General features: G+C 51.8%; 1 protein-coding gene across 26 annotated transcripts in view; it reads left to right on the top strand.

Annotated features, from left to right (window-relative positions):
* LAMB3 (laminin subunit beta 3) overlaps positions 1-23,423 on the top strand; it is a 130,738-nt gene that overhangs the window by 86,891 nt on the left and 20,424 nt on the right. For 7 of the 26 annotated variants that reach the window (XM_087857766.1, XM_087857764.1, XM_087857774.1 and 4 more), the window contains 6 exons: positions 135-4,750; positions 5,580-5,978; positions 7,703-7,767; positions 8,575-8,729; positions 19,314-19,428; positions 19,963-20,036. In XM_087857766.1, the coding sequence (XP_087713892.1) occupies positions 5,977-5,978; positions 7,703-7,767; positions 8,575-8,729; positions 19,314-19,428; positions 19,963-20,036 (411 nt within the window). In that variant the 5' untranslated portion in view covers positions 135-4,750; positions 5,580-5,976. Of the gene's footprint in view, positions 1-134; positions 4,751-5,579; positions 6,341-7,702; positions 7,768-8,574; positions 8,730-19,313; positions 19,429-19,962; positions 20,037-23,423 lie in introns of all 26 variants that reach the window. The other 19 variants (XM_087857867.1, XM_087857861.1, XM_087857879.1 and 16 more) reach the window with 19 other exon arrangements.

The following is a 23,423-nucleotide window of genomic DNA, read 5'->3' as shown; positions in this document are numbered from 1 at the left end:
TAAACACTCCCCACCCCCTACCCTCTGTCCCTCTGCCCTCTGTTTGTAAACACTCCCCACCCCCTACCCTCTGTCCCTCTGCCCTCTGTTTGTAAACACTCCCCACCCCCTACCCTCTGTCCTTCCCTGTCCAGGAATGCAGGAAGCATCACCCTGCTCTCGGGAGCTTAGCTTTGTTGGCCCCAGAGCGTCCCCTCATCCCTTCTGGTCCAGATCATGGTTCCCGAGGAGTTTGCAGCCCTTAAGGAAGAGAGCGGAATGCACAAAGCATTCTTGGGTTGGGACCTGGGGCCTCCGTGGACGGCTCGCTGCCCGGTAAGTGAGCTATGCAATGTCTGGATGGGAGTGATATTTGTGTTTTGATAAGAACAACTGCAGATTCTGCTGATCATTGTCCTTGACACCTGCGTGTGATGCACACGTGGGTACAGACACCCTTTATGGAGGACACACCTGGGCGGGCCAGAAGTTTGCATTGTTTCCTTTATCTTTATAAGGATCCATGAGGTAGATGGCTAATGTCCCCACTGGAGGCAAGTAGCTTTGGTTGTCCAGAGGCACCCAGCTGGTGGGTGCAGAACCAAGAACTTCACCTTCACCCCTCTCACTCTGAGGTCCAGGCTTTAACTAACGCTGTCCATCTTGGAGAGCAGAACATTTTGGAGCTGGAGGGGGCTTCAAAGAAGATTTAAAAACATTGAATGTCCCAGCCGCTCTATAAGCCAATTGAATTTTTGAGTGGGGCCTGGCTTAAGTATATGATTTTGTAAGCTCTGTAAGTAATTCTGGGGGGCAGCCTGGATGAAGAACGAGTAAAATCCAACACCTTTATTTATAAATGATGAAAATGTAACCCAGCGATGAGCTTGCCCTAATTTACACTTTTATTGAGTAGCAGAGCTGGAGCTAGGTCTAGGATTTCCAAGACGTTCAAGTCCATACATGGACCCTGTGTGGCCACAAGCACTGCTGGGAGGTGATGATTAAAAGCCTTGAGTTGGGGTTGATTCTAGACATGAAGCCAGATACACCCATGCTCCCTTCCCCCTCAGACCACAAGGTGCTCATTTCCCCAGACTCCATCAACAAACGCCAGTTTGAACATTTGGATATTTCGTTTGTCGTTCTACTGGCCCTTTCAGGGATCATATTTAGAGTTCTAAAGTCCTGTTCAGCAGCCCTCTGCTAGCTTGGGGAGCAGATCTCCTGGTGCAAATGCCCATGACCCTCGCAGCCATTCCTCTGTGTCTTCCCCAAATGCTTCTGGCCTGCCATGTGGCTGCATGTTGCCCCCTTCAGGCATATCTCTCTCTCCTCTCAGGCTGGGCCATGGCCACTTGGCCAGCTTCACAGAGCATCTCTGTGGCCAAAGGTCTCAGAGGTTGAACTTAGGTTTTGAGAACCTAATGCCCTGAGGGCAGAGATAGAGGCGGCCGGGAGTAGAGGAGGGTGCATGACCATGAGCCGACTTGTCTGCAGGAGGAAGGTCAGGAATCTGGGAGGGCAGTAAAGGTGGTAAAAATGCCAGCGTATTCTTCCCTCTTCTCTGGGAAGCCAGCCAACAATGGGCCAACCATGGGCCAGCGTTCTCCTCCAGCAAGCTGCAGGCTACACTGGGCTGCACCCTCAGGAGGGAAGGGGTGGGGCATTTGGGGGTGTACCATGGGAGGTAAAACAGAAGGAGCTGAGGCTCCTGAGGTGACCCGGGAGCCTGACCTCGGGAGGGGATTCCCCTTCCTGTGGCGAGGCGGAAGTTGTGTCATCCTGCCATAGACGCTTTGTTTGATCTTGTTAGGTCACTGTGATGCTTGTCCGGCTACCTTCTCTTTCCCTTCCTTATAAGGTGTTCCGTCCTCAGCCAGAGCAGCTCCCGGTCAGCATGGCGGGAACACACTGCCTGTAGGTGCCCGAGCCTCTCAGGTGGGGGATCTGGGGGCGAGCCCCTTCCCCATCTCTGCCCACACAAGAGAGACTGTCGATTTGAAAAACAAACAAGGAGGCACGTACTGGTGTGTGTTCCGGATGTTTCTACAGCATCGCTGTCTCCCCAGGGGTCCCCAGCTGACACCAGTCCTCCAAGAGTTGAAGCAGGAGCTCAAAGCGGCCTCGTCAGGGATTGGGCCTTGGTTAGGTTTGGGGAACAGGAAGTTCAGAGTCGGGTGGATTCCGGTTAAAGATTAGCGAAGGCAAAGAAAGGGACTTGAGGCAACGTTAGAATCTAAGTGATGGTTAAAAATATGAGTGCTGGAGCAAACTGGTCTGGGTCCAAATGACCTCTTCCTCGCTGGACCCAAGTTGCCGAACATGTGCCTCATTGTCTTCATCTGCAAAGTAAGGATAATTCAATGTCTACCCCCCCCCCCCGAGATGTAGTGAGTATAGAATGAGTTAATACATCCAAAGGGTTTAGAACGGTGCCTGGCACACCCCCCGGAGCGCCTGGTGACATGTTAGCTGTAGTTAATTTAGGCTGACTGCCTGATTCTCCCCAGACCTCGGGCCCAAGCTAATGTGTGCCTTCGTCCAGTGGGTGAGGAGGGGTGGGTGGGGGGAGAGAGAAGGGCACCGAGTGGAGTCACCCCATGATGGGCCAGCCAGGCTCCGGTTCTGCCGGCCTCTGCCCGACGCTAGGTTCCTGTCTGTGCTCAGTAACACAACAGACTCACTTTCTTCCTCTGGTTTTTGGAGAGGAGCACGGAGAGGGGACCGGTGTCTGGGCTGCTGAGCTGTTGTGCACGTGTGGAGGGCCACGCCAGCTTGAGTCAGGTGGCGAATCCCCAGGGATGTTCCTGGAGCCTACCCCGTCCCGCAGACGAGGACTCAGATGTGACTCACTCAGTCTGGGCCTGAGTCACCGGTGGCCCTTCCTCTACCACCTGCGGTTCGACATGCGCAGCCTGGACCAGGCTCTCATCCTCCTTCACCTCTTCCCTCCGTTCCTCTCTCCTTCCCTCCTTTCCTTGTTCTCTATCCCTTGATCCCCCATTGATCAGATCCTGGTGTCCCTGACAGATGGATAACGGAGATGGGGGCTTCTAATGCCTCCCCCACACCCTGTCAGACATTGCTGGGAAGGACCGAGAAGTGCACAGGATACTGCCCACATCGGCGTGGTGGCATCGCCGTGATCTGAGGGTCGGTGCCTCCCAAAGAGCCCTGTCTCTGCAGCTGAGCGCTGCCGGAATTTCCGCTCTTAGCCGTCGTTCTGGTGACCGAACAGCCGAGCTGTCCCCTCTGAGAATGCAAGCACACCCACAGTGCATGGGGACCCCTTAAACTACATCGGTTATTTACCCTTCAGGGTGAACCTCTTCGCTACACAGAGAGTGAGCATCTACTGTGCCAAGCACTGTTCTCGGCACTTGGAAAACAGTAGTGGACAAAAAATGGACAAAAATCTCTACCTCCTTGGACCTGATATTCTGGTGGGAGGAGTCAGAAAATAAACATGATAAATAGGTATATAGTTGATTTGAGGTGGTAAGTCTTACCAACGACAGAGACCCAGTCTACCCATAATGAGGGGAGGTGGCCTTGGGAATGGGATGGGGCGGGGAAGTTGGTTGTCATTTTAAATATGGTGGTCACCATTGAGAAAGCAGCATTTGACAGAGACTTGAAAGAGGTAAGACAGTTAGCCTCGGAGATGCCTAGGGGAACGGTGTTCTGGTGTTCCGGGCCAGAGAGAGCACCTGGGGCCAGAGCCCGAGGGCAGAAGCAGTGACTTGGGGGCCCCGCACCTGGTGTTTGCGTCATGCAGGGCCTCACAGACTCTCTCTGAGGGCTTTGGCTTTGACCCTGACCGTAACAGGGAGCTGGTGCAGGGTTCCGAACAGGGGCATGACATGACCTGTTGTGTGGGGTCTACTGCAGACCAGCTGGAGGCTATCACAGAAGTCCGGGGAAGAGAGGCTCGGGGCAAGAGGGTGGGCGTTGCCTTTGGAAGGGGAACTACCGTTTCCTGATAGCATGATGCGGGTGCAAGAGAAACGGGAGTCAAGGAACGCTTGGCCAGCCGCTTCCCTGAGCGCAAGTTCTGATGAGCCAGGTCTGCTGCTGAGGCCGAGGGCCGCAGAATAGGATGATGGGAAGCAGGGCAAGAGGGGACACACAGGGTGACTGGGGCACAGTAGTGATGCCCCTACCTGCCCTTTAGCCCTGGCCAGGTCCTAACCTTGTCTCGGGTTCTGTTTTAGGCTTCTTGTCTCTGAACAAATTGGATTCTGAAGTTCAAAGCCTGAGCCTGGGGCCCTGCCATGGGGGTGGGGAGGATGTCTAGACACCCCCCCCCCCCCCATAGTGCTCAGTGTCGCTGAGGAGTGAGGCTGACTGGGCTGCCCTTGGGGTCTGCAGAAATGATGTCCTGGACTGGGCCCGGAGTGTGTAGGGCCCAAACAGAGCAATTGCCACTTTCCTCTGTGAAGCCAAACCACTGCTGGGACCTGCCCCAGCCTGTGAAGTCTGAGACTCTAAAGGCTTATTTACCTGGGCTCCCGGCCTCCTAAGAGAGGAGAAGGAGGGGGATTTGAAGGGCTCCAGCCACTCAGTGTGCGGCCTACCACACACCGCCCCGCCTCGTCTGAGGATCTGGGATTGCAACACCGGCTCCTTCTGCTGGTTAACTATTAATGAGTTCTTTGTCACATCCTCTTTCCTGGTGGTGGGCAGCGGAGAGGGCAGTTCCAGGAGGGTGAAGGCTTCCTGGAAGCCTTGAGTTCAGGGAGCTGGAGAAGTGGAAACAGACAGGCAGGTGGGCTCCAAACCCCGAGGTGGGGGTAGGGGGGGCAGCAGTGCTGTTTCTCTGGAGGACGTGCTGGGGGTCTCTCTGGGTACTTGTTGCAGCGGCTGGCCCATGGACAGAAGCTGCTCCTGCTGACTCGGGCTGGCGGAGTCCTGGAATTCTTACAGGGGTCTAGACACTAACATTAGCGGAGTATCTGTTACGCGTGTAAACAACTGAACGCCCATTTGCCAATTACAGGACTTCCCCTGCCCATCTAAACTTATTGGACTAAGAACTGAAGGGTTAGAAGTGCCCGGTTTAATCCACATTTTCCCCTGTAAGGGTTCTCAAACCAACTTCTTGGACTTAACCCTCAAACTGTAGAGAACTTTCTATAGTTCTCTATAGAGAACTGTTCGGGGGCCACTGACAGCCTGGACTGGGTAGATAGGAGTCTCCTTTAAATAGACACTTCGAGGCAATGGTTTTCCAAAACAATGCCCCGCAGGCTCTCCTGCACTGCAGGGCCAAGGTCCAGACTGGGTGACCTTCCACTCTCTCTAAAAGCCCCCTGACCCTCACCTAGGGGACGAGTGTCCTCTGAGACCAGCCTCTCGGTCTAGGCCTGTTACTGCCGTATCCAGTGGCCCTCAGGCAGAATTGCACCCAGAAACCCACACAGGAAGCTGTTCTCGGGCCAGGTGGGGGGCGGGCAGAGGAAGCTGGTCTAGTTATGCTTCAGGTCAGGTCTGTTTGCTGGCCCTCCAGGCTGGCATTCCTGCCCGGGAAGGGAGGGGCTAGGAGACCAGCCCTTAGGAAGCTGGGGGCATGACTCACAGGTAGTTACCTGTCCTAGGGCTCCCTGCCAACCTGCAGAGCAATCCAGAGGGGAGGCCTTTCGAGTTTATTCCTGTTTATTCCTCTTAAGCTTTCCTTGGGTGAGTTGCGCTTTGACCCCTCCCTGACGAACCTAAAGCTCCTGCAAATCATCCCCCCCCCCCGCCCCCACTCCAAGCAGGGATTTTCCACTTTTTTAGTTTTCCCTTGGGAGGGGGTCTGGTGCTTTCCAGGGTCCTGGATGTTTGGGTCTTTTCACCTTGTAGCCCAGTGACAGGTCTGGGCAATAACACCCTACAGACAAGCCCTGATCTTTGTGTCCTCTGCGTGGTCTTCTGTCCAGGGCTGTCCAGGACACAAGATGAAGCTGACCCCTGTGGGCCTTGGAGAAGTGCCAGGTGCAGTGCCTGTCACAAATGTGAGTGCCCTTCCCTGCTGCCTGGGGCTTTCTGTTTGCAGCGGCTCCCTTCACCACCAGCCCCGCCCCGCCCGCCCCCACAGGCACCTACAGGCAGCTGGGGACTGATGAGCTTGCTCTGAGGCCTCTGAGACCGACCCACCTGCCCAGTCCTGTCCTGGGGGGTGGGGGTGCAGTGACGGCAGATGGGCGTGCCAGCCGCCGGATTCCTGAGACCCGCCCTGCAGTGGATGACGCCCAGGTGGGGAGTCTCCAGAGGTGAGGCCGTTCTTTAAAAACTGGGAGCCAGGAGAGGAGACCCCACATTCAAGGGGTGCTCTTGGAGGCCATCTGGAGAAAGCAGAGCAGCAGCACGGAGCGAGGTATGTTACCTGCCTTCCCCTGCCCGATGGGGGCCAGGCGTGGGAGCAGGGCTGTCAGTGTCCCTGGGCGTCTGGGGCCTCGCTGCAGGGCCTGATTCATTCCTTGCTCAGGGAGGTCACTGGAGCAGGCGCGCTCACCTGCAAAGGCTAGGTTAAATGTCTGCCATTGTTTGAGTTGCTTTTTCACATCTGCTAAGTGTCTCAGTGACTTAGAAGAAAGCAGCTTCAGATCCGGACTGAGCACAAAGAGAAGTGTAAAGTGTGGGCTGGCCCAGCTAGAGCTCTTCCAAGGGCCACTCCGATGCCTGCTTGTGGGGGATTCCAACCCCGGGGGCGGGAGGGCAGATAGCACTGGATGAAAACCAAAAAGTGGGTCTCCCTCTTGGGCCGTGATTAGCTGTGCAACCTCAGGCCACCTGTCTCTTCCCTGGGGCCCCTGACTCTTCTGGGAGGGGGTTGGAAGGCATGGTTTCCAGGCATTTGCATGTGTGATGTAAAGACACCAGGAGCCCCAGCCCCTCCCTGCTCCTGCCTTTTCTACCCCCCTCAGTCTGTGGCTGTCATTGGGGCAGAGCATGCGTCCAAACCAAGGCAGAGGTGGGCACTGCATGATCAGGGGTGGGGGCATGCCTCTGCAGGGTTGGCCTGCCTGCCTCCTGGAGGGACCCTTCCAGGATCCAGCCTCAGCCTCCAGAAGCCCTGCTGTGGGGCTGTCCTCCTGCACAGCCCCGGGCCCTAAAGGGAGACATTTTGAGTTCTTTCCAGTTCAGATGAAATCCTCACTCCCTTTTTAAATTCTGCCAGGCTTCCCCGTCTCCCCATCGTATCCCAGCGACCTGCTTAGCTCAGAGCTGTGGTCACCACAGCCTCACCCTCAGGGAGTCCTGGGTGGTATTGGAGACTATGCCAGGCGCAGAGAGGCCTCGCCTCCAGGCCCTCGGACACTTTGACCCACTCACCTTTGGGCCTGCAGACGGGGCCCAGCCCTGAGAAAGGCCGGTTCTGTTTCTTGGGGCAGCAGCAAGGCCTCGGACTTTGCTATAACTCCTCCCCTGCAAAGGGCCAGCTCTTTTCTGCTCCCCGCATTGTCTTTATGACTGTGTGAGCAGGGAAGGGCCTACCCTCTTTCCCTCCCATCTCAGAGTGGGGAAGATGAAGTCTGGGAGGGGATGACATTTTCCCAGGGTACACTGTGAGTCACATGCCAGCTGGGACAGGGGTCCAGGGGTCTGGTATTTTCCAAGCTTTTGGCTACAAATGTACCTGCTGCTTAGAGGTACCCTAGGTCAGGACCCTGAGTAAAGGGCGCTGGTGCGCCTTAGGGTTTGCATTGTTTTCTCCAGGCTGCTTTGCCCTCCCCAGGTGCGGTAATCTCAGGGGATTCCCCCACTGGCTGAAGATGAGGCCACTCCTTCTCCTGTGCTTTGGTAAGAATCCCTTCCCATCCTTCCAGGCCCTGGTCTATAGCAGGGAGGGGACAGCCATGGGTGGGAGGATAGTGTACCAAAGTGTGAGCATCATCTGTCACCCTGTCGTCCTTCAGCTTGGAACACTTGCCTCCTGGGGCACCCATGGGGTTTCTCTGCTCCTTTGGGCCTTTGGGAAAGACGATTCCCTGCCTCTCTAGAGAGGCTCCCAAGTGTCTTCTTAGTCCTACCTGGGGTGGCTCGTGGTTCCCCAAGTGCCCTGCCCAGCTAATTGCCCAGCCTTTCACTCTCTCGCTGGTTCCAGAGCCATCATGGCTGGGTTTTACAGTGGACTGCAGCCAGGCACTCATGAAGTGTGGCTGAGTCCACTTTGCAGATAAAGGAACAGAAAGCACGCCGGCATCTCCCAGTCTTGCACAAATGGTGAGCTGCCAGCCCTGCTCTGGCTGCCGGCAGAGGCCAGCCTGCAAGTGAAGGGATTGAGGAGTGTGTCCTGGTGGCTGAGCCTGTGCCTGTAACTTGATTCTAAAAAGCCACAGATGGAGGCCACATTTCAGGATCATCCCAGGGTTTCCGATGGCCAGCATTTCTCCTTCTTTCCTTTTTAAATTACGGGTTGCAGAACACGAAATCGACTTTTTTTACCTAACAACATCAGGATTCCAGTCCTTACCTCCACCACCGGTGGGAACATGCGTGAGGGAAGGGGTCCAGTCTTGGTGATTTACGCTTCCCTGGGGGAACACTGGGGTGGCCTGGTGGGCTCTCCTCTGTCTAGGCTATTCCCCAGCACCCCTGTGATTTCAGTCTGGCCCGGCCTCCTGTGTGCCCAGCAAGCCTGCTCCCGTGGGGCCTGCTATCCACCTGTTGGGGACCTGCTCATTGGGAGGACCCGGTTTCTCCGAGCTTCATCCACCTGCGGGCTGACCAAGCCTGAGACCTACTGCACCCAGTATGGCGAGGTAGGTCCTAGCACCAGGGCCTCCAGGACTGGAGAAGACAGGGTGCGGTGGGGTGCGTGAGCCTGCCTGTTGTTCACAGAATGCCTAGAGTGTCTTTGGGATAGCCGCAGCTCCGTGCACTGTGGAGGGTGCAAGAAAAGCCTAAGGCCAGATCTCTGCCTCTAAAGAATTTTCTCCTTCACTGGGTGAGAGAAAACATCCTCAGAATTAGCTGAATGGCCCTCTTCTCCCTTCTGCTTGATAAAGCTGGCGTCTTTCCTCAGTCCTCAGGCAGGGGCAGGACACTTTTTCAAGTCTTGGGAACAGACAATCAGATAACTGTTGATCCATTCGAATGAAGAGTCTAACATGTTGTCTGTGGTGGGCAAGGTCAAGGCTGAGGGAGCATAGGTGGTGGGATGTGTGCACTGGGTAGTGTTCTTGCCATGGGATGAACTGAGTGGGGCCATGGTCACCGTTTGCCACCATCTCTTTGGCCAGTGTTGGGAAATGAGTGTAAGCAGAGCTAGCGGGAGAATGTTGGATTGTGGGCTGGAGTTGACCTATGTTTTGCAGTTGCCATGTATGAAGAGCCAACTTACTTACCTCTCAGCCTCGTTGGTCCCCTCAAGCAAGTGGGAAACATCCCAACTGCTGTTAGAGGACATAAGTCAACAGGATAGACGAGGAAGTGATGAGGCCAGTGAGGGGGTTCAGCGACTCAGCTGATAAGTAAGAGCGTGAGCTGAACAATCCAGAAATTCAAACACTTTGACTTACGTCGGTTAACAGTCCCCGTTTAGTCAACTGAGTTCTTCAAAGGGCTGTTGTGATTTTTCTTCTACATGTCTTTGGACCTTTTTTGGAGGAACGTTGGCTTCTTTTCTTTTCTCTTTAACAAGGTGGGGGTCGTTCTTGGTGTCTCGTGTTTACCAAAGTTGAAACCACTTACTATTTCCTTGTTTCTGACTGCATGTCTCATTTGGCCATTTTGCTGCCCTGAAACCAAAGGTTTGGACAAAGGAATGTGTGAGAGAGGAGTTTTCCCTGAGTCTTCTAGACTTTTCAGAAAAAGAGAGAGAAATACGGAGAGAAAGGGAGTGAGAGAGATTGACTGCCGTGAAGGAGACTTGGGTCCTCCATGGTGTCCTCTTTCCAGACTGTCCTTGTCGTTGGGATGATGGAGGTAGCATCCGATACGGCCTCTGGGCCCCACTGCCCTTCTAGACTCCAGTGTTCCGTTGGCTACTTTCAATGGCAGGTGGTACTGAGTAGTGGCTTTGGGGGTGCTGAGCAGAGACGGCTCTGGTTTCTGCGTCTCACCCAGTTGGATGTGGGAAAGCCAGTTTGACAGTGTTGGGTAAGACGGCCAGCATAAGGCCAGGACTCCCTGTGGGCCCAGATTACTCCACAAGCATCAGGGGACCTGGTGGTAGTGAGCTTTCTAGGCAATGGAATGGTTTTTGCTGCTCCCTTCCCACATGCCCTCAAAATCTGGTGTCACTGAGCCATGTCTAAAAATTTCAGGGAGACTTCTGCTGACTTCCTTCCCTGAGCTGGCCTGCCTGCTGGGAGGGGAAGAAAGGAGAAATACAGAGCTCCTGTGCTGGGATGTCCCCTCGGCCCCAGCCCTGTCTGGACAGCCTCTGTCCCCCAAAGCCTTGGGCTTTTGGCTTCACCTTGGCCTGCCCTCTGCCTCTCTCAGATGCTGCAGGCCGCCACCTCCCTTCCCTGCTCGTTTGCAGCCCCCTGACAACAGACTGGTGCTTGCAAAAGAGAAGTCTAGACTTTTGCAACCCTGGGGATGGATAAATTTCAGCCTTTTGCTGTTGTGAAAGTTGAAACATATGGGCTTTTTTTTCCCTTTCCTTTTCTGTAAGGGGGAAGAGAGCCCTGCAGCCTCTTTTTGAGAGTAGACGATGGGGCATCTTGGATGCAGTGTGTAGTCCCAGGTCTGCCACTAACTTGTGGTGTGATCTTGGGCAAGCTATTACCCCTCTCTAAGCCTTAACCTTCCTCTTCCGTGAGTGAGTGTTAGATGAAAGGGTCTTGAGGTTTGCTCCTGGCCCCAACTTTCTTTGGGAATGAGCTGATGGCTGAGAGCCAGCTTCTGTCCGCCTGCCTTCCCCCTCTCCCTTGTTCCATTGCCCTTTCTCTCTCTCTTACCTGCCTAACGTCCTAGAGGCTCCTGGTTGACAGCAAGGAAGACACATGCAAAGGCACGGAGTCCCTTCTAGGGCTCCGTGCAGATGCTCCCTGAACCCTCACCGGGTAGCCTGGTAGCCGTGTGATGAAAATTAGGAATCGGTATTTTAACTCTGCCGACTTCCAATTGCAGTTTTTAAGTTTAGTGTATTCTGTTACCAAATGCTACAGAGAACAGCTCTAATTTATGAGGCACGTGTTATGTGTTCCAGACATCATACGAAGAGTTTTACAGAAACGATCTCAATTAATTTTCACGATGCTTCCGTGGGGGCGCTTGTTACCTCTGTGTGTGGTTGGGAGGGTTTGGGTGTGTGCTGGGACCCAGACTGCAAAGGGAAACACACAGGTGTCGAGTTTTCTGAGGAGTTAGAGGTGGGGGGCATACCGGGCAGCCCCAGCTGGAGATGAGGCGTCACATGGAGCTGCATTCCTGTGCCTGCCTCTGTCCCCTCTCCCCTTCACCCCTTCCTCCCAGCTCCTGCCCTCATAGACACACCTTCCTTAGGGTGAAGCTTCTGGTTAGTGCCTCTGTGCTATTTCTGTGACATGGTGAGCCCTGAGCCAAGCACAGCCGCCTCCGGCACCTGCCGTCTGCCCCCTGATGTGGCGTGAGTGCGAGTGCGCTGAAGATTTACGACTCTTGGACACTCTGCACCGCTCTTTCCCCTGCTCTCAACCCCGGGCGGGACTCTGTGGAATGGGAGTTGCAGCAGCAGTGGGGACTCCTTCCAGCTCCAAAATTGTCTCTCCCAGCTCTTGGTCTCAGAATGTGGCTCCTGTTCGCTTGCCACCTCTTTTGCCTGGTTTGGTCTCAGTGGCTAAATCCTATCAGCCTCGACGACTTGCTTCTGTGGTTTTGGTGTCCATACTGCAGCCCTTGCAATGGACATAGGACTTGGCCAGCTTTGCCTTGCGATATCCCACCCCCACCTTTGCCCTTCATAGGTCTGCCTGCCTTAATTTCCCTTTCACTATCCAAGTTTGGACCCAGGCTGTTCTTTACCAAAATGGCCCTGTCTCCTTGTTCTCCTTCTTTTATTTCCTAACTAACCTCTGGGTAGACTCACTATTCCCTAAAGCTCAAGGCATGTCTGTGTTGCCCCCTTATCCTTGTTCTCTTCTATGCCTTCTCTGAGCGTCAGCTCCTTATTTGAAAAATGAGAGTAACAACAGCACCCAGCCCAGCGAGTGGTTGTGAGGACTGTATAAAGGATTGAGCCAAGTGACCACGGCTGGTGTCTGCAAGACACTAAATGTTCCCTCCCCTCTCCCCGTACACACCCGCCTCCTGGCACCTGTGTGTGCTTGCACAAGTCACCCCAGCTGTGAATCGCACTCCTGAGTATTTCTTCCCTGATTAGGACACCCCCTCGCATACTTATCGAAATCAACCGATCCTTGGGCCAGCCCACTCTGCTCCCAAGGTGGCCTCTGTGAGTCTGGTCTGCAGTGGACTGTTGGAGAATCTGGAGGCAATCACCGTTAGCGAAGTTGCCCTGCCTGGGGGTGGGGACCTGGTTCTGATCCTGGCTCTGAGACTTTGATGAGGGATGTGACCTTGCTAGCTCCTGGGTTCTCTCTAGACCGCCATTTCTCCATTTATGGATGAAGGAGTTGGGTTAGTCGGCCTTTGTGTTTGCTCAGCCCTAGCATCACTGCCTGCTTCTCGGAGATGGCTGGGCTGTGTGTGACCCCATGGGTTCATCATGGTCTCTCCCAGGCGGGGGCTTCTCTGCTGGCCGGGGCTGAGCTGTGTCCTTCCGGTCGTCTCTGGGCTGCTTGAAGTGCCCCATGAACCAGTGCGTTTTCCCTGGAAGCTTTCCAGCCCTGATTTCTGCTCCTGACGATGTCTCCTCCAATGTTGTGTCTGCTTCCCTAAATGCTTTATTTATCTCCCACTCCCTCCCTTTCTGGGGGAAAACTTAATTACCCAGCTGCCTTAATAACAGTTTTACACAGTGCCTTCCTCAGGTTAATTAGCTGTGTAAACCCAACAGCTGTCATTTTTATCTCTTGGAAACAAGCTGAAGAGCAGTAACCAGCTGATATCCCCTTCACCCCAAGACACACACACACGCACACACTTGCACACATGCATGTCAGTGCACCCCCATGCACATACCCCAACAACCACTGCCTTTCTTGGACAATTGTCTGTTTTCTGGACCTTTGACATGGCTCATATCTAGGCAGAGGATGTGTTCATATATATCCCGAGCTCCTTACCCTCTGCCCACAGAGTACGTTGAGACTGCCTCTGACCAAAACGTCTGCCGTCCTGTTTCCCAGAACTTCTCAGCAGTTCTGAGACTTCCAAAGCTCCTGCCACTGGGGATCCACTCTTTGGGATGAAGCATTGTTGCCTTCCTTGTTTGAAATACAGACACTCTTGGGAAAGGCACCATATCAGTCTATCATCCACCGTTCTATCTCAGCCAGGGTTTGCTTATCAGAAAATTAGCTGTGGCTTTTGTAATGGGTTCCAAGAAAGTAAAGGCCAGGATGGGTAAGTTTTGAGGGATAGAAGGCCGTGGATAGGGACATTGAGGGAAAGTGTTACCATCAGAAGGAAGCAGAACTTGGGTTGGTGGCATGTGAGATTCTTGGGTACTGGTTGTTATGGGCTGGGGAGTACAGCTCTTGGGGCTAGAAGGATAGAAGCAGGGGGAAAGATGTAATGGGAAGGCCTAGACAAACCTGATGGGCTCAGACTTTGCTGGCCTGGTCCCTCGCCCCTTGCTTTTGGGGTTCAGGTCCCTAGAAGTCTCAGCAACATTTTGCAGACCTACTTTGCTTCTTTGTCCTCAGGGGCTGTAGGAACCATTGTCACTGGCAGAGCCTGCAAAGTTCCAGACAGGCAAAGCAATTCTCTGCACTCAGGTCTAGGGAAATACCTCTGTTTCTGGAGAGGTCCAGGCTGGGGCTGAGGCTGTCCTTCCCAGGGAAGAAGGGAGGGAGCATCCTGACAACCAACTCTGGTCCCTGCCAGTGGCTGCCAAGTGACCACTGTGTCCCTTGAATTAGAACAGGGCTAGAAGATTTAGGGGAAGACACCCTGGGGCAGAAATCCCTGCTTTATCTCTTCCCAGCTTTATGGACTTGGACACATTTCTTAACTTCTCTAAGACTTGCTTTCCTATCTGTCGAATGAGTATACCCACCATTTAATGTAAAATACTGACCTCAGAGATTTTGGAAGGATGAGGTGAGATAATATATGCACAGTGCTCAGGAGAGAGCCCCGTGCCGTGTAATTTCTGGGTGTGTGGTACACAGCGTCTCTAATCAGCCTCAGAGTCAGCCTACTGAACTCGGTTTGGACGGCGAGAGGGCAGTGTTGAGTTAAGGCTTTGGTGAAGGTGTTACTTCATGACAAGCGAGAAGATGAAGCTGAAAGTGCCTTATACCACTGGGGCTTTCCTCCTCAGCACCATGGCAGAACCCAACCTGACCTTTACCGGCAATATCCGCTGACCTAGAAAGGCTGAGGCTTGTGGATCCCAGTGGGGTCTAATGGGGGCCTTGCTGCTCCTTCTGCCCGCTTAGCTGAGAGGAGTATTTCTCCAGTACGGCGTCTGGTTAGTGTCTTTTATTTTTTCCTTCCTTCCTTTGCATTCTTGTCCGGAGTGTTGTAAACTTCTGAGCAGATAAGCTGGAGTAGGGGAGATTCTCATAGTGTGTGAGCGCAAGAAGGAGCCTCCTTATCTTATTCCATGCCTGCATATTACCACCGAGGAAGCTCAAGGAGAGAGAATGCTTTTTCTTGCAGGCAGCTGGAGTGTTTTTGTCCTGGCTTCCTTTCTTTAGGCCCTGGCTGGCAGCCATGACCCTGATGCTATCTCCTTAGATAGACTCAGGCAGCCTGTGTCTTGCTCTTGGGCGGGAGCCGGGCCCCGAAAACCAGAGGCTATTCTCCTGTTTCCCCCTCGAATGAGCTCTGTGTTCTGCAAAGACGCAGAGCTTTGATTTGCATTTACCTTCCTTTTCCCACCTATTTCCACCGTGATTCAGGCTCCTGCTGGCTCTTGCTCGCTCCTTGGCCCTCCCCCTAGCTCTCTGGGAGGGTTTGTCTTCCGGCCAGACTGCTGAGCTTCTAGAAAGCTCCAGGATAAGGGAAGAGGCCCAGCCTTTCCAGATGGAGAGCAAGTAGGAGCCAAACTGGCTGGAGGCCTGACAGGCTGAATTGATAATAATGCTGCGTCTCTGAGGTAGGGCAGCCAGGAGGACGTTGGCCAGTTGACCCCAGAGAGGGGAGCTGCTGCAGCTGAGAGCTCCACCTCTGGGAGTGCCGGAGTCACGTAGCACACAGGAGGGGAAGAGCCTTGCGATGAGAAGCACGCACATGCATTTATACACATACTCACATAGGCATACAAGAATACATAGAAAGGGAAACTGAGGCTCAGAGGGAAAGAGAAAGTTAGCAGCTTGTCTTCACGTGGGCTTCTGCCCCAAGCTGCTCTATTTCAGGTCTCCATCCAGCTGGCTGGTTGACAAGCAGAGCCACTTAAAATACCTATCCTGAGTCTGCTGGCTTAGCCTGTCTCTAAGGATTGCAATAAATCCCCCCTTTAGCTATGTTTCTATGATAAGCAGCACGTAGGTTTGAAGCCCACGAGGGCATCTGATCTTCCATCAGTGCCTGCACACGTGGAGGGAAGGTGGGGCGAGCATGGGGCACCCCTAGGCTCACTAGGAAGCCTGAGCCAGGAGGCAGGGTAAAAAGCCCATGCTGAACACCCCGGACGTTTTTTAGTTTGCTTTATTTTATAATAATGTCTATTTTCCTGAGTAAAAAAAGCGAATATATATCCAAGGTATTAAAGTTTAAAATTATTAAAGAGGAACAAATAAGGAAAAACCTTCCCTATCATCCTATTACCCAGAAATATTGGGGTAAGCTGCGTGGGGTGGCCATTTTTGTAGGTCAGATTGGCTGAATATCAGCCATTTCATATGGTTCAACCTAATCTATTGGTGTATTCCAAACACTTCCTATTCCTTTAAATTTATGTATTTGAGATCATGACGTAGACATGTTTATGCCCAACTTTTGTTATTCATAAAACATTATAATGTCATCATTTTCCCCAAGTAATTAAAATGAGCAGTCTTTTTAATAGTTACATAATATTTCATCCTTTGGGGACCATCAAGGTCATTTCCAGTTCCAGGTTGAGCTGTTCTAGCTCTGGTGCCCCAGGCCTGAGGAAAGAAAGAGCCTTGTTTCTGGCGCTGTCTTGGCCAGGGATCAGGCTGGGATCAGGTCCCAGCAGAGCTGGGGAGAGAGCTCTGGTGACAGGCGGCCGGAAGGCAGCTGGCCCTTGTCTCTCTGCGGGACATGTGCTGAGTGCAGACAAAGGCTGGGCAGTGGAAAAGTTTGCCCCCGAGAGGCTGTGCAGAGTGGGGAGAAGGGCACGCTCACTGCCAGGGACCAAAATAGGATTCTGGAAGAGAGTCAGATTCCAGCAAAAGGCTTCTCTTGCCCAGAAAGGATTATTTTAAGTGCTCAGGTATTTATTTCAGCCACTGACACATCTACAGTTTCTGTGTTAACTGAGCTGGGTCAGCCTGAGAAGTCAGCTTTCTTCCCAAAGTGCTCTCTCCACCTTAGGCTTCCTCGTGGTCAGCGGCAGGGTCAGGCCAAGTCCTTTGAGTGAGACTGAGATTGTCACCCTTTACCATGCTTCCCATGATGTCTGTGCACCCACCTGGTTTCCTAGCAGAAGGAAGAGGATGACACAGAGGGAGGGGGAGAGAGGGAGAGGGAGAGAGGGAGAGAGGAGGGGAAGGTGTTAAGGGACCCTCTCTAGTGTTGGTGCCGGGGCCGACACGGGCTGTCGGTCAGTAGAAAAGTCACTAGCCTTTTTGAGCCTCATCTTTCACATACATAAAATGGGAATAATATTCCTTACCACGTAGGGCTGTTGTGAGGCTTCAATAGGTTTTCATATTCAAACTCCTAGCACAGTGCCTGGCCCATGGTGGGCTCTCTGTCACATAATTTTGCTATTTTATCACCTCCATCCCCCATCCGTCCTTTTAAACTCCGTGGCTGCAGGAAGAGAATGTCTAGTGATAATGAAAATGTTAGCTCTTACTGAGTATTTACTCTTCATTCAGTAAGTATGAAGGGCCTACTGTGTGCAAGGCACTTTTCTGAGCACTAGGGATTCAGGAAAGGAAGCCCTCGTAGAATATACATTTATAGCAGACAGTAAACATAATATAAGCAAATAAGCAGACAATAAATGCACACTATTTCAAGTGGAGATGCGTACTATGAAGAAAACTGGAGCAGGGCAAGTGGGGAGGGAGGGGCAGTGAGCGGGGAGGGGGAAGGGAGGCACCGAGGGCTCGATACAGGGCACAGGTGCTAGCCATTATTTGAACATTAAATGTCATACAATTATTGTTTAATAAAGCACTTTTGGACCTGATGAGGAGACCTCCAAGCCCCAAGAAGGGTGACAATTCTCTTACTTTGGAGGTGAGAGCTGGAAAGCTGGGTGGGTAGCAGAGGCTCAGAGGGCCAGGACTCCTGGCTCCCCTTCTGCTTCAGCACTGCCAGGCTTTGTCAGCCGTGGAGGGGGAAGATGGGTGTTGGGCAAGAAGTTTCCATAACCCCAGGCTCAAGCTCAGCATATTAACTCAATCCCTTTGGGACTGACCTGTCAGGTTAACCAGTTCCACAGACACTGCCCATACTAAGACATCAGCCTTACTGGCTTGTCACCTTCCCTGGACAGGGCAGAGGTTCAGGAGGTGGAAGGCCTTGGAGAAGCCAAAGCTTTCCCCTGGTTCTGGTGAGTGGAGGCCTTCGGGGAAAGCAGAGGCATGGGGTGTTTGGAGATACAGTTGTCCCCACCCAGAGGAGCATCAGGCCAGTGAGTTTCTTGTCCAAGCTTCTACTTGTGGGTGATTATGGAGCCCTCTGAACAGTGTTCTTTACGCTAGGCACAAGGTCTGGTACCATGGTAACTCAGAGAAAACAGAATTTATTTGTGTTGCATGGAGAAGTTGGGGCAAGGTCATGCTGTGTGTGTGTGTGTGTGTGTGTGTGTGCGCGCGCGCGCGCACACACATATAAACTAGGAGAACAAGGGCCATGTACTCTGGCCCTGTTCTTTTGCTTGGTGATCTCTGCCTGCTGTGGAGCCCATGGGGTTCAGTTCTGTCTCTTGTCTCACTCCAGGGCATGGGCAGGCCAGGGAAGGTGTAGTTTTGGGGGGAGCTCCCCAGCGAGGCTGTTTCCTTTTTGACTGCCTACTCTAAACTCGATCTTCATGTGGGATCTCTTGCTCTTAGCCCCAGGGCTGCAGATTTCCTCTGTCCTATGCATTCCTGGCCCTGGGACCACCTAACCACAAAGCTTCGTTTGGTTGGGGACCCTCAGATTCTTTCCTGTGGTTAGGGAATGCCATACCTGGAAAGGGTCCTCAAGTCCCAGACGTCAGTGCTGGAAGGCCTTTGAGATCATCCAAATGTTACTGTAATGTTGGCTTCCTGAAGACAGGCTCTTTGTTTTGTTCACTATTATACTCCAGAGCCCAGAGCAGGTCTAGCACATAGTACACACTCAATAAATATTTGTTGAATGATTGAATGAATGGTTCGATTCCAACCGCCACTCAATCTGCAGAGGAGAAAACTGAGCCTAGAAAATGGGGGAACAGAGCTAGGACTGGAACCCAAAGTCCTTTGCTGTGTCCCCTCTCCTTGATGCTCAGAAACTCGGTTTTCCCTGGAGCTGCCAGCATTAGGTGAAATGAGATATAAAACTAACTTATACCCAGCACATGGAAGGTACTCAATTAAAGTGAGTTCCTCATCTTTTCTTCTTTTTGCTCTTGATATTCTCTTCAGGTTTCTCTCTGTTTTTTTTTTTTAAAGATTTAATTAATTTATTTATTTATGTATTTATCTAGAGAGTAAGCAGGGGGAGGGGCAGAGTGAGAAGGAAAACGAGACTTCCAGTCAGACTCTGTGCTGAGTGTGGAGCCGGATGTGGGGCTTGATCTCACAACCCTGAGATCACAACCTGAGCCAAAACCAAGAGTCAGACACTTAACCGACTGAGCCACCCAGGCACCCGTCAAGTTTCTCTTTGAGGCAATGTTCTGTACCATTGTTTTTCTGCCACCTCACAGCTCTTTCCTGGCAATAATGCCTATCCACTGGTCACTTACCTGTACGTTGGGAGGAACACAAAAGAATTACATTCAAAGATGACCGATAGCCTTGTTTTAAGAGGCTAATCCGTCTGAGGGTATTAATGAAACCAGTGGATCCCTGAGGGTAGGATTTCCGTGGAGGGAAAGTTCTAGGCTATCAGGATGCAGGGGGAACCCTCTCTGGACCTCACCCACGAGGCTCTGTCCTCTCCCTGTCCCACAGTGGCAGATGAAATGCTGCAAGTGTGACTCTAGGTTGCCTCACAATTACAACAGCCACCGAGTGGAGAATGTGGTTTCATCCTCAGGCCCCATGCGCTGGTGGCAGTCACAGAATGGTAAGCTCCGGCCATCCCCAGGGGCCTAAACTTGTGGGAGGTCCCAGAGGGTGGGGGTGGTTGAAAGGTGCCCGGGAGCCCTTTTGGATGTCCCTGGCATTTCTTATGGTGGTGGGACATGTGTGGTTGACAGACCTTCTGCCTCTATATTTGAGGTCTCTCAGATGCTGTAGGTAGAAGAATTTGCTAGAAGTTAAGGAAAGGTGAAGAAGAGCGAAGAATGCCTTTATTTTACCCCACTTAGTTACAATGAGCTCGTTGAAGGACTTGAACTTGTAGAGCAGACATGTTGAAATCCTTCAGCGTGTTAGGGTCATCAGGAGATGATGGGAAGGAAATGTGGCAAAGGACAGATGGGATCTTGAGTAGGAAGTATAGGGAGAAGCATGTTGGTACCATTCCTCTCCAAGAGGAAAATCAGAGGATCAAGCTTAGTGTGTCTGACTTTCCAGAGCTAATAGAGTCCAGAGCCTCCTTCAGGGCTAGAAAGGTAGAATTTCTCTGGTCTAAAGTTTCTACTTTTTGTCTTTCCAGATGTGAACCCCGTCTCTCTGCAGTTAGACCTGGACAAGAGGTTCCAGCTTCGAGACATCATGATGGATTTTAAGGTGTGCTTCCTGGGGATGGCAGGGGTAGGAGAGGGGGACCCTGGGCCATGTGGGCTTGGGCTTATGGGGAGCACAGTGGCTTTGTCTCCCCAGGCTTGGGGTGATGGCAGCACATGGTAGGTGGGCTCTACTTCCCCAGGCTAAGGTGACACTTACCCTGGGTCTGTATCATGGTGACAGCAGAGGCCCACTCCTGGGAACACAGTGGCACCTCCAGGCCCCCTGTCCTGGCCATGCAGGGGTTATATCCGCTTCCTCTTTGTATCCCCCATCCTCAACCCATCTAATTAATTCAGCTCTGCCAAGTACCAGTTCATTGGGTCTGGTCAGTTATTATACAGCTGTGTATTCTTGGTATGTTTAATAATTGTGATGATGAGATTGAATTTAACAAACAGCCAATAACTGGCCCATCCTTATGAAAGATGTGCTTTCAGAGCAGCCCCCTTGGTGCGCCATGTACTCATTCACTGCTGTTATTTCTCAGAGTACTTTTGGATTCTGCTTTTAGACTAGCCTCCCGAGATACTCCTTTGGGCAGGAACATTTTTGTTCATTTGTCACAGGTCTTTTTTTTTTTTTCCAGAGAAGTTTTGATTTTATTCTTTCTACAGAAATAGTCAAATAATTAAGGATGAAGCTTGGTTAATAAGATCAGATGATCACGAAGGGTGATATCATTTTCAGGTGCTAAAATGAGCTGTGAATAAAAAGCAATAGGATCTAATTTCTTCCTTAACTCAGAAAGTTAGCTCTGACATCCTCTCTTCAAGAAAAGGTCAAAAGTATTTTGAGAAATGGCAGTATCATTTGAATAAATGCCCAGTCTCTAAAGGTGACAACTTTGAAGGGCAACGTCCATCTGGATGGATATTGTTAGTACATTGCTTGTTCATTACTCACTCATTCATTTACTCGTCCATTCTTGCTACGCACATACCGAACACTGGTTGTATGTTAGGTTTGGGGCCAGATGTTAGGGATCGAAAGATGAATGAAGCTAAATCGTGGTTCTCACATTGCTCTAGTGTCTGTCGGGAAGACAGGGACTGACGCTGAGGAGGTAGGACGTGTGCTCTGATATTGGTAGGAAATGGTGCTGGGAACACAGAGGGGTGTCCAGCTTGGTCTGTCTTTGAGGGTGTGAGTCACAGAATGCCCAGGAAAAGGTGAACCTTTGTAGACCACTCATAGCCAGGCAAAGGGCAAAGTTCATTCTTGGGCCAAGAGAACCAACCCTAAAGTGCAAAGGCCTGGAGGCAAGAGGCAAGAAGGTATGTAACTGGGGAGGGGCCAACGGAATGCATATATAGGGTCTGGAGGGGAAAGTGTGTATGTGGTGGTGAGAAGTAGGGACGTGGAAGTCTACAAGCTGGTGAGAGATGAGTTTGCAGACATAAATGGGGAGGAGGGAAGTAGACTAAAACTTCATCCATTCATTCAACAAATGACTAAGTGCCTCCTTTGTGCTCGATGTTGGGGGTGCAAGTTGAACAAGACAGATGGGGGCCTATGGTTTACTGTAGTGGGTCTCAATTAGGGGATATTTGGCAGTTTCTGGAGACATTCTTGGTTGTCACGACTATGGGTATGCGACTGACATCTCACATGTAGAGTCAGGGAGGCTGCTAATCGTCTTCTGATGATCGGGACGGCCCACGCAAGGCATTAGCCAGCTCCGAATAGTAACAGAGCCAAAGGCTGGGAAACCGTGGTCTAGGGGGAGTGGAATCAAAAGCAGCAAGCCCACAAATAAATGATTGGAAATTGTGGTGACATTTATGAAGGAAACAAACAAAATGCTGGAATGAGGTAAGGTGGGCAGAGTGTGGGCAGAAGAATGTGCGCTAGATAGGTACGAAAAATCTCCGGAGGAGGTGACATTTAAGCTGAGAACAAAAAATGAGAAGGAGCCCACCAGGGGGAAGAACATTCAGGCAGAAGAAACAAGCTGAACAAAGGCTCTGAGGAAGGACTGAGCATGGTGCAGCTGAGGGCTTGCTTGGAAAGATGGAGGTGCACAGGACACCAGGTGAGCTGAGGACACAGGTCCACATGGCACAGGACATGGCCAGGAGTTCAGACTCATTCAAGAAGCACAGACAGAGAACTTGAATAGACCTCTCTCCGAAGAAGACACACAGATGGCCAGCAGGCCAGTGCAAAGATGCTCAACGCCATGAATCCTCAGAAAAATGCAGATCAAAACTGCGCTGATACATGACCTCAGGCTTGTTAGAAGGGCTGTGATCCAAGACGCACGCTGCACCTGCTGGCGAGGATGTGGAGAAAAAGGACCCCTTGGGCACTGTTGGTGGGAATGTAAACTGGTGTAGCCCCCCTTGAAAATAATATGGAGGTTCCTCCACAGACTGAAAACAGAGCTACCCTATGATCTGACAATTCCACCTGGGTGTATATCAGAAGGAAATGAAATCCCTGTCTCGAGGAGATATCTCTACATTCGTGTTTATTGCAGCATTATTCGCAGTAGTCCGAGACATGGGAAGAAGCTAAGTATCCATCAGCAGACGAACAGACAGAATGTAATCCCTGTCCATATATCTATCCACGATGGGATATTCAGCTATAGAAAAGAAGGGAATCCTGGCTTTGGAGACAACATAGGTGGACTTTGAGGGTATTCTGCTAAGTGAAATAAGTCAGACAAAGAAAGACAAACACCACGTGTTCTCACTTATATGTGGGATCTAAAAAAGCTGAACCCATACAGATAGAGACTAGAATGGTGGTTGGCAGGGTCTGGGGGCGGGGGATGGGGAGATATTAGTCAAAGGGCACGAACTTCCGCTGTAAGATGATGAAGTTCTGGAAATCTAGTGTACAGCACGGTGACTGCACTGAACACCGCATTATATTCCTGAAAGTGGTTAAGAGTATAAATCTTACAAGTTACCCCCCACACCCAAAATGGAAATTATGGGAGGGGATGGATGTGACACTATGACAACAATCATTTTGCAGTATGTACGTGTGTCAAATCGTCACATTGTACATCTTACATGTATTACATGTCAATACTATCTCAGTAAAGCTGGAAAAAAAATAGTGGGAAGCTATTCTAGGGTTTTTCTCAGAGGGGCGACACAGTCCATTTTGTGCGTGGTGGTGGGTGGAACCAAGGTGACAGTGAACAACGGGAAATCAGGTGCCATCTTCTGGAGAGGTGAGGGGGATGGGCCCTGAAGCTGCAGACAGGGCCTGGTGTGGGGTCTGTTTGGAGGCTGGGTTTCTGGACCTGTAGTCTGAGGGTGTGGTCCAAGCTGGGAGCCCTCAGCATGAAGACAGCATTGAGAGCCCCCAGAACCGGGTGAAAATGCAGGGGGAGGAAGGACGCGTCATGCTGAGAGACTTGCCTTTCATCTT

The sequence above is a fragment of the Ursus americanus genome, chromosome 2, assembly GCF_024610735.1.
Source record: "Ursus americanus isolate L20-20 chromosome 2, mUrsAme1.1.p, whole genome shotgun sequence".
Lineage (NCBI taxonomy): Eukaryota > Metazoa > Chordata > Mammalia > Carnivora > Ursidae > Ursus > Ursus americanus.
The sequence above is the reverse complement of the archived record's forward strand: the minus strand, read 5'-3'. Positions and strand labels throughout refer to the sequence as shown.